This window comes from Pan paniscus, chromosome 12 (genome assembly GCF_029289425.2).
Source record: "Pan paniscus chromosome 12, NHGRI_mPanPan1-v2.0_pri, whole genome shotgun sequence".
In the NCBI taxonomy this organism is placed as follows: domain Eukaryota; kingdom Metazoa; phylum Chordata; class Mammalia; order Primates; family Hominidae; genus Pan; species Pan paniscus.
In genome coordinates, this window is record NC_073261.2 from 80,783,803 (window position 1) to 80,801,720 (window position 17,918).

The 17,918-nt window shown below is 39.6% G+C and overlaps 1 protein-coding gene across 1 annotated transcript in view; it reads left to right on the plus strand.

Moving 5' to 3' along the window:
- Window positions 1-758: 758 nt before the first annotated feature.
- SRBD1 (S1 RNA binding domain 1) overlaps window positions 759-17,918 on the plus strand; it is a 230,130-nt gene continuing 212,970 nt past the window's right edge. The window contains exons 1-3 of the mRNA XM_008976238.5: window positions 759-6,813; window positions 12,590-12,669; window positions 15,940-16,120. Of these exons, the coding sequence (XP_008974486.1) occupies window positions 12,590-12,669; window positions 15,940-16,120 (261 nt within the window). The 5' untranslated portion in view covers window positions 759-6,813. The remainder of the gene's footprint in view (window positions 6,814-12,589; window positions 12,670-15,939; window positions 16,121-17,918) is intronic.

Below are 17,918 nucleotides of genomic sequence, written 5' to 3' on the forward strand. Positions count from 1 at the left end.
AATTTTCTTATATTCAGATCATGGTCCAATCTAAACAAAATACCCAGTTATACTGTATGAACATTATGACTTAGCTAACTTTCCACATTATTTGCTAAAGCTTATAAGTGCCACTTTCCCAATTTTAAAACATTCTTTTAGTATGATAAATTCATTTACTTTAAGCTCATAATTTTATCATCTTTCAGTGTGAAATTAGGTCATTTTTCTGCAAAGAATGTGTTCTATCTGCATTGATGTTGGCATTAGGAAAGTTCCCATATGGTAAAAATGTTGGTGGTTTTCATTTCACCTGTCAGCTAGCTTCTTGAAGGACGTTTGGCCATAGTAAAGTTTTCTTTGTGGTCAACGAAGGAATCATTTTTCTGTGTGCTACTATGTCAGCAGTTGCCTGTAATAACATACAACTCTTAAAGCCAGGTGTCATATTTGACAAAGGACTGGTATCCACGATATATAAATAACTCTTGTAATTCAATAAACAAAAAGTCAAATTAAAAATAAAAGATTTGAACAGACACTTCACCAAAGAAGATACGTGGATGGCAAATAAATGCATTACTAATACAAATTGTTAGTCATAAGGGAAATGAAATACACACATTAGGATGCCAAAAAATTTAAAAACCTGACAGCATCAAGTTCTGGCAAAAAGTGGTACAACTGGAACTCTCACGCATTTCTGGTGGGAATGCAGAATGATACAGCTACTTTGAAAAACTAAAGACACACTTATGACTCAGCAATTCTGTTCCTAGGTGTTTATTTACCCAAGAGAAATGAAAACGTTTGTCCATACAAAAACTTGTACATGGATGTTCATAGCAGCATTATTCATAACAGACAAAAAGTGGAGACAACTGAAGTCTATCAACTGATGAATGGATAAACAAACTGTGGTATACCCACACAATGGAATGCTAACTGGCAATAAAAATAAACAAACTACTGATGCATGCATGATGTGCATTAATCTCAAATGTATTATAATAAGTGAAAGAAATGAGACGCAAATGGTTACATGCCATGTGATTCCATTTATATAATATTGATATGGTTTGGCTGTGTCCCCACCCAAAATCTCATCTTGAATTGTAATCCCCCAAATCTCCATAATCCCCACGTTTCAAGGGTCAGACCAGGTGGAGGTAATTGGATCATGGGGGTGGTTCCCTCCTTGCTGTCCTCATGATAGTGAATGAGTCTCATGAGATCTGATGGTTTTATAAGCGTCTGGCATTTCCCCTGCTGACACTTACTCTGTCCTGCCACTCTGTGAATAAGGTGCCTGCTTCTCCTTTGCCTTCTGCCATGATTGTAAGCTTCCTGAGGCCTCCCCAGCAATGCGGAACTGTGAGTCAATTAAACCTTTCCTTTGTAAATTACCCAGTCTCAAGTATTTCTTCATAGCAGCGTGAGAATGGACTAATAAAGACATTCTGGAAAAGGTAAAATTATTGGAACACAAAACAGATCAGTGGTTTGCCAGGGGCTGGTGGAAGGGGAAAAGATTGACTATAAAAGGGCATTTTTTTGAATGATTAAAGTGTTCTATATCTTGATTGTGGTGATGGTTACACAACTATATGTGTTTGCAAGAATAAAAAAGCTGACTTTTACTCTACGTAAATTATACTTCAATAAACCTGACTAAAAAAATAGTACACACAAATTTGGACATAGACTGATCTGACACACCATGCTTTTCTGAATTTGAATTCCAGTGTGTGAAGGCTCTAGTACTAAAATTCTGACAATATGCATTCCTAGATGAATGTTTCAAGCAAGCACTTTGCAGGATAGTTTCAATTTATTAAGGTGGAAGATGGACCAATGGTACTAGATATAATATTTAGTTCTGAATTACAGTATCCAGACATGGCTACCTGTGGTTAGTCCAGATTTGACTAAAATAAATCTGGCCCCATTATGCTGCCATTTATCCCTTCCTTGAAACCCAGCCAGCCATGGCATCATCAGGATCTTAATGAGCCCTCTGGGGTTTCCATACTTAGATCTCAGACTGTTTAATAGATATTTTAGGCCGTTGAGATGGTCCCTGAGCACTACTGATGAGAAACTCAACAGGAGAAAAAATTTCAATATGTTTGCTCATGACTGTAACCAATTGAATGCCTCTTAGCCAGTGACTTTGCAAGGTAAGTGATCAGTGGAAGAGTGGACCATGCAATAGATATGGTATTTCATCTATTATTTATGTTTTTTATGGGTCTTAATCCTATTTATAACTGCATTCATTACAAAATACCTTAGGAATTTGTACAAAATAAGTAGGATAAAGCACTGAACATTTGTATAAAATAAGTAGGATAAAGCACTGAAATACAAATTATATTGTATTTCAATATGCAGTTTCCATAATTTTACTTTGTGTGAGATAAATTTGATGTATACAATCCCTTTGATTCCAATTCCTTGACAAATCTGTACAATTAATTTCCTCAACCTTAACTGATGCTTCCTCCAGATCCATTTAATATTTAATAAAGACTCAGGTTTTAATCTCTTGAATCTTTACTCTTTCGTAAGAAAGACTGACAAAGTTACTCTGGCTAGAACAATGGCATCAGCACTAGTCTAGCACTTTGGAGTCATGCTGTTGTTCCCAGCTAGATTGAAAGAGTTAATAGGACAGGCCAAATTTGAGAACCCACCTACCAGCCTGGTCAGCCTCACTAATAAGAAACTCCTTTTTCATTTGGGAAACAGAAGTAGGCCCCTCTCTGTTTACTAGTCTCTTTGATTTTGCAGTAAATCTCCAGATTTCTGGCTGAATTAGTCAGAGAAGCTCATTGAAGCCAAAGAGCTTTAGTGTTTAGGAAAAGGAACGTCTGACAGTGGGAAAAGAGGGGAGATAGGAGCAAATACATACTTTTTTTTTTTTTTGAGATAGAGTCTCACTCTGTCACCCAGGCTAGAGTGCAGAGTGCAGTGGCGCAATCTTGGCTCACTGCAACATCCACCTCCTGGGCTCAAGCGATTCTCCTGCCTCAGCCTCCAGAGTAGCTGGGACCACAGGTGCCCACTACAATGCCTGGCTAATTAAATATGCAAATTTTTGAACTAGGGCTCAGTTTGTTTGCGCATTCTTTAATCTGAAACAGCCATTATTATTATCATTTTTGCCTTTGCTAGTTGTATTAGAATTCTCCAGAGAAACAGAACTAGTAGGGTGTGTGTGTGTGTGTGTGTGTGTGTAATAAATACAGCATAAAGATATATGAGAATATTTTTTAGGGAATTAGCTCACAAAATTATAGAGGCTGAGAAGTCCAGTGATTGGCCATCTGCAAGCTGGAGGGCCAGGGAAGCTGGCAGTAGGGCTCAGTCCAAGTCTGAAGGTCTCAGAACCAGAGAAGCCAATGGTGTAACTCTCACTGCATGGCCAAAAGCCTGAGAACATGGGGCTGAGAGGGTACACTGATTTAAGTCCTGGAGTCCAAAGGAACATGCAGTTCTAATGCTTAAAGGCAGGAGAAAAAGTGTGTCCCAGCTCCAAAAGAGAGAGAAAGAAAATATTCCTTTCCTCTTTGTTCTATCTGGGCCTCAGCCAATTGGATAGTGTCCACCGAAATTGGGTGAGGGCAGATCTTCCTTACTTAGTCTACTGATTCAAATGTCAGTCTCTTCTAGAAATACTCTCACAGACACACACAGAAGTAATGTTTTATCAGCTGTCTGGGCATCCCTTAATCCAGTCAAGATGACACCCAAAATTAACCATCACAATGACTGACTCTCAGAGATAAAATGTTTGAATTTTCATAAGTACACTTGATTTTTAAAATGGCAACCCACCTTCTGTGTCAAGAGCTTTAACTTACTTTTCTCATAAGAGAAATTTGTTTATACTCTAGACATATTATTGGGTCCAGGAGTTAGTCTACTATTTTTAATGAGTACCTATTATATGTCAAGCATTATTAGGCACTGTGTGGGTGGAGGGAGAAGGTGGAGAGGGGAGGAAAATTTGTTTTTACTTTAGACATGTTTTTGGGTCCAGGAGTTAGTCTACTATATTATTGAGTACCTATCATATGTTAAGCATTATTAGGCACTGTGTAGGTGGAGGGAGAAGTTGGAGAGGGGGAAATAAAAAATTACCAAGACTTAGTTCCTAGATCCAAATATCTATTAGTAGGTGAAACAGTTGCATCTATTAATATATTAAGAATTTTTGTTCTTATGAAACTTAGTTTGAGGCCAATAGAGAGAATAGCTTTGTTATGTTTCAGGTGGTTAGACAGTACTTTATTTAGAGTATTTAGAGATTCGACAGTTCTGGAGCACCTTAAACATTGAGAGTCTCACTGGCCACCATAGTGGAGCGAGAAAAGGTCTTTGCTTTGAGTTTGTGGTACAGCTGGCCATCTGTATCTGCATTCATGGATATGGAACCTGCAGATGTGGTGGGCCAACTTTTTCTATCACTGATTGGTTGAGTATCTGTAAATTTGGGTATCTGTAGGGGGTCCTCAGACCAATCCCCTGTGGATAGACAGCAAATTGTATGTGGATACCTTTCAGAGTACTTGCTTTGGAGTAAAGCAGATTATTGGATTTGAATCTCAGATCTACAATTTATTAGCTGATGTGACCTTAGATGAATTATTTAACTTCTTTATACCTGGTATTCTCATTTATAAAAATGGTTTAATAGCAATATTGCATTGGGGTAATATGTGAATTATATACATAAATACATCTAAAAGCATTAACTTAGTGCCTGGCACAGGTAAGTAAAATAAAGGTAAGTTATTACTATTATTATTACATTTGCCCTGGGGAGCTAGAACCCATAGGGGAAGGACTTGAAAACAGATAATAACATACAAATGATAATGTATCAGTGAATATCATGGGAAGAGCTATATACTTTGGAGGGATAAAACAACCTCCATCAAATCCAAAACATGTTTTCATTACTCCCAAACCCTATTGCGTAGTCTCAGGTGGGTGTCCGGATTATTCCAGGCTTTCAGTCTAAACCCATGAATTTCTTGGAATTCAGCACTTGAGATCCAAAAGTAAACAATAGATTGGGCAATGTCCTAGACAGAAAAGGCAGTTTTTGTGGGAGGGCCTGTTTTATACTTAAGTGATTACAAATTTTCCTTGACAGCGTGTAGTGGGAGTGGCTCTCTTGTAGAATTCCAAGGGAAATATTCTCTGGACAGTCCTTACTGGCCTTTAGAGTAGGCCACTACCTACATACTTTAATTTTAGAGAACCTGCTTCAGATTTTATTTTCCCCAGATGTCTGATGTCTAAAATCTTAACAGGCTATTTATTTTTGTGATTTTTTTTTTCTTCCCCAGCTGTAAGGCAAAAATCCCTTGTGGGGAGAGGAAAGTCAAGTTTCAAGGCTTTGCTGGCCCACTCTTACTCTCCTCCTCACTGTAGTGAGGCTACTACCTGCATACCCAACCCTTGAAGCTAGACTGTTTTGCTTGGGTGTCTGTTTCCTCTGGCTGTATCTGGTTCCTACTCTTGGTCGTAAATTCCTCCAGGGCAGGACTTATGTCAAAAGACTTTGCAGTATATTAGTTCACCTTTACCCTTACTACCTCTGCAATGATTTGAATGTCCCCTTCAAAAATTCAAGTTGAAACTTGTCATTGTAATAGTATGAAGAGGTGGGACCTTTAGGAAATGATTAGGTCATGAATGAGTTAATTCCATTATCACAGGAGGGTTAGTTATTTCGGGAGTCAATTGGGTTCACATGCCTCCCCCACCCCTACCCCAGTATGATGCCCTCCATCATATTTTGACACAACAATAATGCCCTCTGTCTTGGACTTCCCAGCCTTCAGAACTACAAGCCAAACAAATCTCTTTCTTTATAAATCTACCAGTCTGTGGTATTTGGTTACAGCAGCAGAAAATTGACCAAGACAACCCCTTACCATAAACCTGCGTAGCAAATGCAACATCAAAAGTAGGTGAATAGTAAATAGTACATTATTGTTGTTGATTTCTATGATCTGGTTTCTCTTCCCACAATCCTGAAAGGTAAGGTGTTCTCTAGTATTTCTTCAGGACCATAAATTGTGAAGGAGACTGTGATTGTAGCAGACAATTCTAGGCCTTCTGGAACCATCACTAAAGGCAACATACGACTGTGCTAATTAAAAGGAAAAAAAAATCCCTAAACAATCTCGGAAACTGATCTTTCCTGGCCAACAATCTCAGATATAGAAGATTAGATTTACTAAATTTAGAAAGAATCCTTTTTTTTCCCCCCAATCACAAAAATTATCCAGTAAAATCTATGCTCACTTCCGGTAGATCTGCAACAAGGCACGTTCACAGGTCATTTCAATAACTTGCTAGGCTCTTCAGTACTCAGAGTCCCTGGAAATAAGTCATTAGCAGTGGAAAGCTGCTTTTTAGAATTTTCTAAAACAAATCCATGGGGTTTTGATGTGCTAAATTCGAATGTAGACAACAGCAGTCTTATTTCCCTACTTTTATAATCTAATTTATTTGGCTGTATCTGTGGGCTTAAGAGTTTAGTGTCCTTGGTAAATAACACTTAAAAAAAAAAGTCATTTTTCATTTCTACGAACCAGCCCCACCCCGGCGCTCCCTCGGGATCCTCGCTCTAGCCCCGCCTCCGTCCAACCTGGCTCCGCCCCGTTCGGTAGCGCCGCGCCTTGGAGGTCTGTGGCTAACTTGGTCCGGAAGAAGCGAGGCGGACCTTCTGGCGTTTGAAAAACTTCCGGCGGGAACCGGAAGGTGCGGTGGCACTCACGGAATCTCGGGTCTTCTGACGTGCCGGGCGGGAAGGTGAGCTGTGCGTGCGCCTTGGCGGTCGTCTTGCGGGTTCTCAAGAGCCCGGCGTCCGGGCTCCGGGATCTTTGGGGCCATTAAAAAAGTTCTGAGCGCTCATTTGGGCAATAACACCCCTTTTTTAAAAGTGAGAAGTTCATTACATTTTACTGTCAGCGGTCTCTCACAACCGACCACCCGAAAACCCCTCTAGCTACCTCGTGACACCTCTTTTCAGCCAAATTGCTGCAGCTCTTAGCGCATAACAGACATAGAAAAGCCTGGGCAAACCTGTTTTTTTTTTTTTGAGATGGAGTCTCCCTCTGTCGCCCAGGCTGGAGTGTAGTGGAGCGATCTCGGCTCACTGCAAGCTCCGCCTCCCGGATTCACGCCATTCGCCTGCCTCAGCCTCCCGAGTAGCTGGGGCTACAGGCGCCCGTCATCACGCCCGGCTAATTTACCTGGATTGTTTTTATACCTAAAATTATCGGAGGTGGGAGAGGAAGCACCCTTTTCACGGTCATGGTGGCCCTGTCTGAATCAACTGCACCTTCTGTAGTGCGCCTGGCATGTAGGAGGCGCTCAGTAACCGGAGGAAAGGAATGAATTGGGAACTCTCTAGGCAACTTTCCTCGAACCCCTCACGTGACATGTCATTAACATATTGTGTGTGGAATGGGAAACCAGGCTAGTCTTGGTGTTCCAGGCACTGGGCTATAGTCCTTTGCCACATATCTTTCCCCTTTGAGTAAACTGTTTCACCTCATTGGGTCTCAGATTTCTGAATATAGCGGGACTGTCTGATGTCAGGTTCTTTCAGCTCTAGTATTTTGTTTTTGTGACTTGGGAATCTGCTAATATTCAAGCACTCTGTTGGTCCTTCATGGAAACTTGTTTAGGTGCTTCTTAAGAAATTGTCCTCCTTTGTTTGCCTTCTTGAATTTAAATTTTTTTTTCCAATTTTAATTTAGTATTTGTTAGTGTGCACGTCCTTTTGCCCCTTTGTCCTGATTTGCAGTCGTCCTAGTTTAGTGGCTCTTCCCTTAGTAACATCATAGCAACCTCCAAATTATTGGTTTGGAATATGCTCATGTGCCCACAATGATTAAGATAGTTTGAAAGGAGGGAAAAATCCCAAGTCATTGAAGAATAGGAATATTCTTATGTGCCATCACTTCTTCAGAAAGAGATGAGTGCAATGTGTGGCATTGCCTAAGAGTGGTGGAAAATAAATGTATATTCCTCTGTAGAGACCATATTTGTACATATTATGTTCATTTAATAGTTGTAGGGCATCTGTTAAGTGCTAGGTTCTATGATATGGAAGTGAATAAGGCACATGTATTTCCTTCTTTCATGGTATTTACTCTTGACAGCAGTGCAAGCAATAAACAAGTAAAATAAAAATAATTACAGATTATGTTATAACCTACTGTATACAGGAAGTAAATAGGCTCCTTTTAAAATATAATTGAGAAACCTATTTTAGGCCTGAAATGTTAAGATCTAAGGGATGCAAGGAGCCAGCCAATTGACAAGCAGGGGGAAGAATACTTCAGGCAGAGAGAACCTGAGGTGGGAAAGAATGTTGTGACAAGAGCTGAGGAGCTCCAGCAAGTAGTAAAGGTGGTGAGAAAGGTGAGCAGGGCTCAGACCGACAGGGCCTTTTCAAAGGCCTCATAAAAATGTGGCTTGATTCTAAGTGAAGGATGGGGTGGGAAGTAATTCGTTGTTTCTAAAGCATATTCTAAATGATCTTGAGTTGATAAGTGGAGAATGAGTTGCAGGGGCAAGAGTGGAAGTAGGGAGGGCTTTAAGAGGCGAGTGTGGTAGTTCAAGTGAGGGAGGTTGAGGACTAAAGGCTCACTGAAGATCGTGGAGATTCAAGACATTTTGGAGGAGGATCTTATGTGACTTACTAATAGTCTGGATATGTGAGATGAAAGAAAAAAAGATTTGTAACATTTTGACTTAGCAAATGGAACTTTGGAGGATGATAATGTGTTCATTTTCTTGATGGTAGTGATATGTATACATATGTCAAAACATCAAATTTGCACACTTTAAACATGTGCAGTGTATTGCATGTCAATTATATGTCAATGAAGCTGTTAAAGAATTTTCTGGCCAGGCGCCGTGGCTCACACTTGTAATCCCAGCACTTTGGGAGGCCGAGGCAGGCAGATCACCTAAGGTCAGGAGTTCGAGACCAGGCTGGCCAACGTGACGAACCCCGTCTCTACCAAAAATAGAAAAATTAGCTGGGTGTGGTGGTACACGCCTGTAATCCCAGTTACTTAGGAGGCTAAGGCAGGAGAATTGCTTGAACCTGGGAGGCAGAGGTTGCAGTGAGCTGAGATCACTCCAGGCTGGGTGACAGAGTGAGACCGTCTCAAAAAAAAAAAAAATTTTTTTTTTCAAAGTTCTGGCTTAGCAAATAGGTGGGTGCCACTTATTGAGATGGGAAGGACTGGAATAGGAACAGGTTTTAGAGCAAGAAATGGTCATCAAGAGTTCCATTGTGGATGTGTTAAGTTAACTGTGAGACATCTAAATAGTTTCAGAGACAGGCAGTTTATTATAGAAATCTGAATGTTAAAGGCACGGTTTGGGATGGAGGGATTAGGATTGTTAATAAGTAGGTGACATCGGTATGTAAAACCGTGGAGATGGATGAGGTTTTGGTTAATCTAACAAGTTTTATGACACAAAGTAAGAGGATATGGGAGTAGTGGAGATGGAGAAACAGGCCTCAAGAATGTTGGTGTTTAAACTGGAGAATACATACTCCTGGGGGTGTACCTGTCGTAGGTAGTTTTAAAGACATAATTTCCAGGTCTTCAGCTTTTGTATATATTCTTTCTAAATCTGATCTGCTTGAAATTGGCTTGTGTGTTCATGCAGATTCTGCTTTCCCACCTTTCCTTTTACATTGATATTTTTAACATTTGTGAAAAGAAATATTACAACTTACTCATCTTTCCATGGTATATTGCTTTCGGGGTGCCTTATAAAGAGGCAGTTGGAAATATTTGATTTAGGGGAGCCTTCTTTAAGGATAATGGTTAAGCAAAAACATAAGCCTGCCAAGGGTTTGCCTGTCCCTATTTTAAACACATTTCTGTTAAGGCTGAAGTGTAGAGATAGAATTAGTATATGGTAGTCTGTGTGGGAATGTTCTGAATTCAGGCATATTGTAGAATGTGGTGGTAGGAGTGATTGTAAGGTGATCTGGGTGGGTTGTTTGATGGGAAGCTTAGCACCTTCAAGTTTTTACTCTTGGACTGGTTAGATTCTCCAGAGAAAAGCCTTCCCATTCTCCTCCCTAGAGGGCAGTATTTTAGGAACTTAGTGGCGGAAGACTAGGGTTCTCTGCCTTTAGCATTCAGTCTGTATGGTTCCCATGCCCACAGTCTAGACTGTTTCATTAATACCTTCTCCAGAGAATAAACTTACAGTCTTTTTCCTGGGGCAGTTGCCTAATAGCATGAAGTGAGGTAGGACACTTAGAGATATTCCTTTGTCAGTTTATACACAGCCCTAACCCCTTTCACCTTTAATTCCAAAGGTATCAGCTACTGCTTCATATGAATTTTTTTTTTTTTTAGAATACTGCAGGGTAAATTGGTTTGGTTCTCATATGCTCCCACTACTGGCTTGGGATTTTAATTTTTATGTGTTGCAATTTGTTAGTCTTTTTGGTTTTGGAATTTTGAGGAGTCATATTTAGGAAAACCTCCATTTCCCCATCTCCCCTCAAGAGTATGAAAAGAATCACCTTTATTTCTTAGTTCTTTTATAGTTTTAATTTGTACATTTTAAACTATTAGTTATTGGGGAATAAATTTTTGTTAATGGTGTGGAGGTAGGAATTAAACTCCTTTTTTTCTTCTAGAGGAATAGCTAGTTGTCTCAATACCATTTATTGAATAATCCATTTTTACCCTGCCCTGATTTGAAATGCCACCCTTGTCATACACTAACTTCCTCCATTCTTATTTTGTTGTGGTAAGATACACATAATATAAAAATCACAATTACCTGTTCTTTCATCATCAATGTCTAAAAAATACTAATTTGAGAAAGGATGATCTTTATAACCTAATATGCCAAAAAGAGAGTGAAGGGAAAGATGGAAGATTATCCTGTCTACTTCCTGCAGACTGCTTTCCTGTTGTTCTTTTGGTTCCCTCTGAGCACTATTTTGCCCAATCATTGTGTACTTACTGGACTGAGTTGAGCTACAGCTGCTGGGAGAACATATTCCCTTTTGTGACAACCCCTTTAGTATTTCCATGAGAGATTATTTCCTCTTCTAAGCGGATGTTAGAACCAGAGGCATTATAACATATGACTGGGTCAGAAACTTGTTTAAAGCGTTCCAAACATGTCAGAGTCTAGTGTAGTCCTTATAGTTTGATGGTTTTATGGTAATAATATCAGGCAGCCGCTTATAAAGTCCTTTATTAATTAATTTTAACAGCTAATTAATCTTAACAGCTAAAGTAATTTTATTTGCTTTCCTGTATTATGTGATGTCTCTGGTTATTTGTCTTAACTTTTTTTTACAGCTTGGCCTTCGAATTTGGTAAATAGTTTTTAGTCACATAGTGATTAATCATTTTATTTAAGTTTAATGAACTTTTATTATAAGGGAATGATTATCTTGTTTTAAGAATAACCTGGCTGCTTACTCAGTCAATCAGCATCATTTATTTCATTGCCAACTTTGTAGAGAGACCTCTACTTTATTCATTAAGAATATATAGAATAGGCCGGGCACAGTGACTCATGCCTGTAATCCCAGCACTTTGGGAGGCCGAGGTGGGCAGATCACCTGAGGTCGGGAGTTCAAGACCAGCCTGACCAACATGGAGAAATGCTGTCTCTACTAAAAAATACAAAATTAGCCGGGTGTGTTGGCGCATGCCTATAATCCCAGCTACTAGGGAGGCTAAGGCAGGAGAATCGCTTGAACCCAGGAGGCGGAAGTTGTGGTGAGCCAAGATCGTGCCATTGCACTCCAGCTTGGACAGCAAGAGCAAAACTCTGTCTCAAAAAAAAAAAAAAAAAAAAAAGAATAGGAAAAAAATGTTTCTGTCTTTGAGATATAGTTTAATAAAGGACTTTGTAAGTGGCTGCCTGATATTATTACCATAAAATAACACAGAATACTTAAGCACACAATTCTTAAAAAATGAAGCACACAGTTTTCCTACAGGTGTCACCCTGTAGGAGTTTATATTTTTTAAAAGATGGCCCATACTCTTAAGAGTTTTAAACCATTGGAAGGCTGTTAGCTACTCTTTTTTTTTTTTTTTTTTTTTTTTTTGAGACCGAGTCTCTCTCTGTTGCCCAGGCTGGAGTGCAATTATGCAATCTCAGCTCTCTGCAACCTCCACCTCCTGGGTTCAAGTGATTCTTCTGCCTCAGCCTCCCCAGTAGCTGGGATTTCAGGCGCCCACGACCACACCTGGCTAATTTTTCTATTTTTAGTAGAGGCTGAGTTTCACCATGTTGGCCAGGCTGGTCTCGAACTCCTGACTTCAGGTGATCCGCCCTCCTTGGCCTCCCAAAGTGCTGGGATTACAGGCATGAGCCATGGTGCCCAGCCAGCTACTCTTTTAATTGGCAGCTACATAGCAGAGGAAACTGATGTTTGGGCTTGTGAATAAACATCATTGTTTTTGTTTTTTTCCTATGAAATGTTAGTTTTGAATGACCCATTACTTGTAGCCAAATAAAGTGATCAGAATATTCAAGTGTTGCTGATTTTATTTTCTGTTTCTTCTAGATGTCATCATTGCCAAGAAGAGCAAAAGTACAGGTCCAGGGTGTGGTACTGAAAGATGAATTTTCTTCATTCTCTGAGTTGTAAGCATACTGGTTTAATATGTGGGTAGGGGAATGATGAATATTTTAATAAGGAGTAATGCATTCTGTCACTTTCTAACTCCTTAAGTGATGTGGGTAGAAAAAACTTTTTTTATTCATTCATGCAACAAGTATTTGTTGAACTCATGCTGTGTTCCAGGTTCTGTCTAGTGTTGCTAATAAAGTATCGAAAGGAGAGAGAAAGTAACCAACTAAATATATAACATAATATTTACACTAGAATATAAGCTCCATGAGAGCATAGAGTTTTATATATTGCTTTAGAGCAGGATTTTTCAACCTCTGCACTACTGACATTGTGTGCAAGACAATTCTTTGTTGTAGGGGCTATCTTTTTTCTTGTAGGATTTTTAGCAGCATCCTTGGCCTCTACCCACTGGATGCCAATAGCTTCCTGCTAAGTTATAACAATTAAAAATGTCTCTAGACATTGCTAGATATCCCCAGTTGAGAATCTCTGCTTTAGAGTCATATTAGGTGCTCTGAAGATATTTGTTAAGTAAATGACTGGTAATATTTATAGTAATAAGTACTATAAAGAAAAATAAAACAGGGCAGGGGATAGAGAGCATACTGAGTGGTTGCAGTCGGGGGGCATTTTGGATAGAGTAGTCAGAAAGTTATTGTGGAAGATGTGGCAAGAGATCTAGATGAGATTTGGGGGTGCAGCTTGCAAAGATCTTGGGGATGGGTGTTCCAAATAGAGAAAGCAGCAAGTGCAAAGACCCTGAGGCAGGAATAAGTTTGGTGTGTTCAGGGAACAGCAAGAAGACCAGTGTGGCCAGTCTAGAGACATGAGGCAGAGAGTAGTAAGAAATGAGATTGTAATGAGTAGGATCTGGATCTAATAGGCTTAGATCCTTCTCCTTAGACCCTTTAACTTCTCTTCTCACCAACCTCTAAATGTTGGAATTCCTCAAGGCTTAATTCTAAGCCCTCCCCCCCCCCCACCCCCCTTCCCCTCTCCCCTCCCTGTTAGTAGCTGATCTTGTCTTATGGCTCAATATAAAAATCTCAATTTTATACAGTAACTTGATCTTCCCTGGTATTAGAATTTTATTTGAAGTGGGTTGGGAGGCCACTGGAGGGTTTTGGGTTGGGATGTTACATGACCTGTTTTATATTTGTAAAATATTCTGGTTTCTTGGTGGAGAATAGACTATAGGGGGCAAAACTGGAAGTAGGGGAAATGAGTTAAGGAGATTATTGTAGAAGCATAGGATTCTAGACGTGAAAGTGATGAGAAATGGTCTAATTTGGGATATATTTTGAAGGTAGAGTGGACAGGACATGGTGGTGGATTGGATTTGGGGTATGAAAGAATGACAGACATTTTGGAAAGACTGGAAGAGGAACAGGTGTGAGAGTGGTGGAATCAGGAATTCAGTTTTGGACTTGGTAAGTTTGATGTGATTGCTGGACATTCAGGTAAAAGTGGATATACAAGTCTTGAGCTCAAGTGGGGAAGGTCGAGTTGGAGATACTATATAAAATTGAGATTCCCAGCTGGGTGTGGTGGCTCACACCTGTAATCCCAGTGCTTTGGGAGGCCACGTCGGGCTGATCACTTGAGGCCAGGAGTCCGAGACTAGCCTGGCCATCATAGTGAAACCCGGCTCTACTAAAAATACAAAAATTAGCCAGGCATGGTGGCACGTGCCTGTAATCCCAGCTACCTGGGGGACTGAGACGTGAGAATCACTTGAACCCAGGAGGTGGAGGTTGCAGTGAACCGAGATCACGTCACTGCACTCCAGTCTGTGTGACAGAGGGAGACTCTGTCTCTAAATAAATAAATAAAAATAAAATACAGATTCCTCTATCGAGAAAATACAAGATTACCTGGCAAGAGAGCATAGAGGGCTGAGGACTAAGCCTCGAGGGATTCCAACATTTAGAGGTTAGGGAGAAGAGGAGTCAAAGGGGCTAAAGAGAAGCTGCCAAGAAGTAGTATGAAAACCAAGGGGTGGGGTTCCTGTATGTAAGGGATATGCTCTAAGGTGTGAGTGCCAGATGCTCCTGAGAGCTCAAGTGATTGGGAAGGAGAGTTGACTAGCTGCCTTAGAACTATATCATGTATAACACAACGGTATCTGTGCTTGTGTTTTGTTCATAATAACTAAAGGGCCTTTAATCTTGGTGATATTCCTTTGTGAAATAGGGTTAGTCAGTAATCCTGGTTGATAGGTGATGAGACTAAGGAGGGAAGAAGTCATCCTGCTCAGTTTGATGATAGTATGAGGAGTGGAACCCTAGTTTTCTATTTCATTGGTGTTCTAATTATAGTTTCTTTCAGTTCCACTGCTGTTATGTTATTCTGATTATTCCTGTTTTTTGTTTGATTGTTTGTTTTTGCTTACCAGGCTTAGTGGCACCTCTGAAGAGAACACCAGTAGTTTGACCTATCATAATTATTCTCTTCTAGAGCATAATTTAGCTAAGAAGTCATCCAGTCAGGTTTTTGCCCCCAGGAAGAACTTAACATTAAAAAACCCAGACTTCCCTATTCACTCATCTCAGTAAAGGAAGTCTCACTAATATTGACCTTTTACATTAGAGTAGAAATGGAATTAACTGGGTTGGCAGGAGCATGATGGTCCTTTAAAAGAGTTCCCATGGCTGCTTTTTCTCTGCTCTTGCTGTGAGTTTGATTCTTCGTTGTTAGAAAAGTGCTATAGTCGCACCTGATCCAATCTAATCAGGAAAGAAATCCATTCTGTGAAAGGAAAAAAGGGTTAATTAAAGCAGTTGGAAGGGTCTTGGTGCTGGCTTTTAATGTAATTTAGGGTGTTTCCTAGAGCCATTTCTCAATCCTTTCATTGATTTGAATAACTTAATACAATTTAAATGAATTTGATTAGTAGTTGGGAACTTATTTAAGTGCTTTTCACTGTTAAAATTGAAAAGCTCACATTGACTATAGTTTGACATGACCCAGTAAATTACTTAAGGTAATAAATGATTTTCTATGTCTTGAATGAATGTGTGTATGTCTTTGTCAGTTAGGTGAGAAGAGAATGGAGAGACAGAGCTGTGATTTACAGCATACTGGGGTATTTTTATACTGGTCCGTCATCAACTCTGTTGGTTCAATTCTTAGCAATAACTGTTCACAGCCTGTACTCAATCACTCCATTTTATATTAAACACCTCCTACTTTATCATTTTTTCAAGAATCTTGCATCTCTTTTTTACCTTTGACATTTGCTTTTATTTTTCCTGGAGATTATTCTGTTGATTTACTTCTAGATCATCTGCCTCTGAAGAAGATGACAAGGAAGATAGTGCCTGGGAGCCCCAAAAGAAAGTTCCCAGAAGCCGTAAACAGCCCCCTCCCAAGGAATCCAAACCAAAGAGGATGCCTCGGGTGAAGAAGAATGCCCCACAGATCAGTGATGGCTCAGAAGTCGTTGTTGTTAAGGAGGAGCTGGTAGGTGCTACAGCTGGATAGAGGGAACTCTGTAATGTCTTCCTGATTGGTGATGTTATTTTCTTATTCTACAGAGTAGGACAAGGCATGTAAATGACAAAAACTGCCAGCAATGGCATCCCCTACCATGGGTCTTAATTTTTGGGTCTGTACTGTGTTTCTTTGTCTATTCCCTTTTCCCTCTCCTAGGAGTTGGTCTGGGTGTGGTAGTGCTGGTAATGATGGTGGCATTAGCAAATAGTTGAGTGCTTACCATTAGCCAGGCAATGTGCTCAACATTTCATTTAAATGATCTTAATCTTTATAACAACCATTGAGGCAAGTGCTTTTATGCTGATTTTATAGATGAGAAAGCTGAAGAAAGATGTTAAGTGACTTGCTTACGGTGTACAGATAGTAAGTGATGGAACTGGGTTTCTAAGTTAGGAACATGATTTTGTCAACATTTTGGGAACAGATATATCTCTCTTGGGTGTTTTTACATCAGTTGTGTTCACAAGAGAGATAAATACAACCAGAGTGCTGGTTTAATATTTAATAGTTTAAAATAATAATCTTAAGGACTTGAAATTCTTATGGCCAGCATTTCGTTCTCCTTGGAGGCTAATCTGAATAGGGAATTAAGTAGTAATCAGAAATTTACTTGATGAGCATGGACTCAGAATAGGATGATGAGATAAATCCATTCATTTGAGTTTATTGAATGTCCACTGTGGTCTAGGCATTATGCTTGTCACAATCACAATTGAATGTTTTAATAGCTTGAAGCTAAGACAGTGGCTGACAACACCCTTTATGATTGACACTTTCTTTAGATATGTCAATTCATTTGGTTAGGTTATCAACTCTTTTAGGCCTGGGAGTTATTTTATCTTTATGTCTCTGCTCTGATCCGTTCTATTTTGGGGAAAAAAATTTAATACTCAGAGGGCTCTCTAATGTTCATTATTTTCAAGTTCAGATGGTGGTGGTGGCAGGTTGGCATTCAGGTGGAGGTGCTCTTTATTGTAGTTCTAAATATTTTTAATAGTGATTCTGGAAAAAATACTTGATAAAAGAGAAGATAGAATTTTGACTAAAATTTAGTTTGGGAATTGTTCATGTTTGTGCCATCTGCATCATTTAGGTAACGGAGAACAGACCAGCTTAGGGGTAGGGTCTTTATCTTATTTACACTATCCCCAGTGCCAAGATGGGTGCCAAGTCTCATTTCTTCACACTTGAGCTGTCACTTGGATTGGGGGGCAGTGGCAGTGCAGAGTGTAGTCCCTAGACACCTGTGTGGGCTGCTGTGCAGACTCTTGTTAAAGAAAAATGCCTGACATTAGCCTGCTGTCATTCTGTGTTCTATCCTCTACTCTTCAGCAGAAATTGGTGGCATGTGTAGCCTGTTGAGTTGTATGAGTGAATGAGTGTTACTTTTCTGTCGGCTAAGTGGTTGACTTTGATAGCAAGTTTTAATCTTGGTTTTCTGGCATGTGTAGACCTATCCTTTACTCATTTTTAAAAATTAAACTGCTTATTTCTAAATAGTTGACATGCAATGGGAAGAAATAATAGAGGAATTCCATGTACTTTTTATCCATTTTTTCCCGAATGGTAGCATCTTGCAAATCTATAGTAAGATGTCACAACCGAGATACTGACATTGATAAAATCCACTGATCTTATTTAGATTTCTCCAGTTTTACTTGTATTCATTCATGTGTACGTATATGTATGTACTTGGTTCTGTGCAATTTTATCGCACATGTAGGTTTGTGTATCTACCATGACAGAAAAGTTCCATCACCACAAA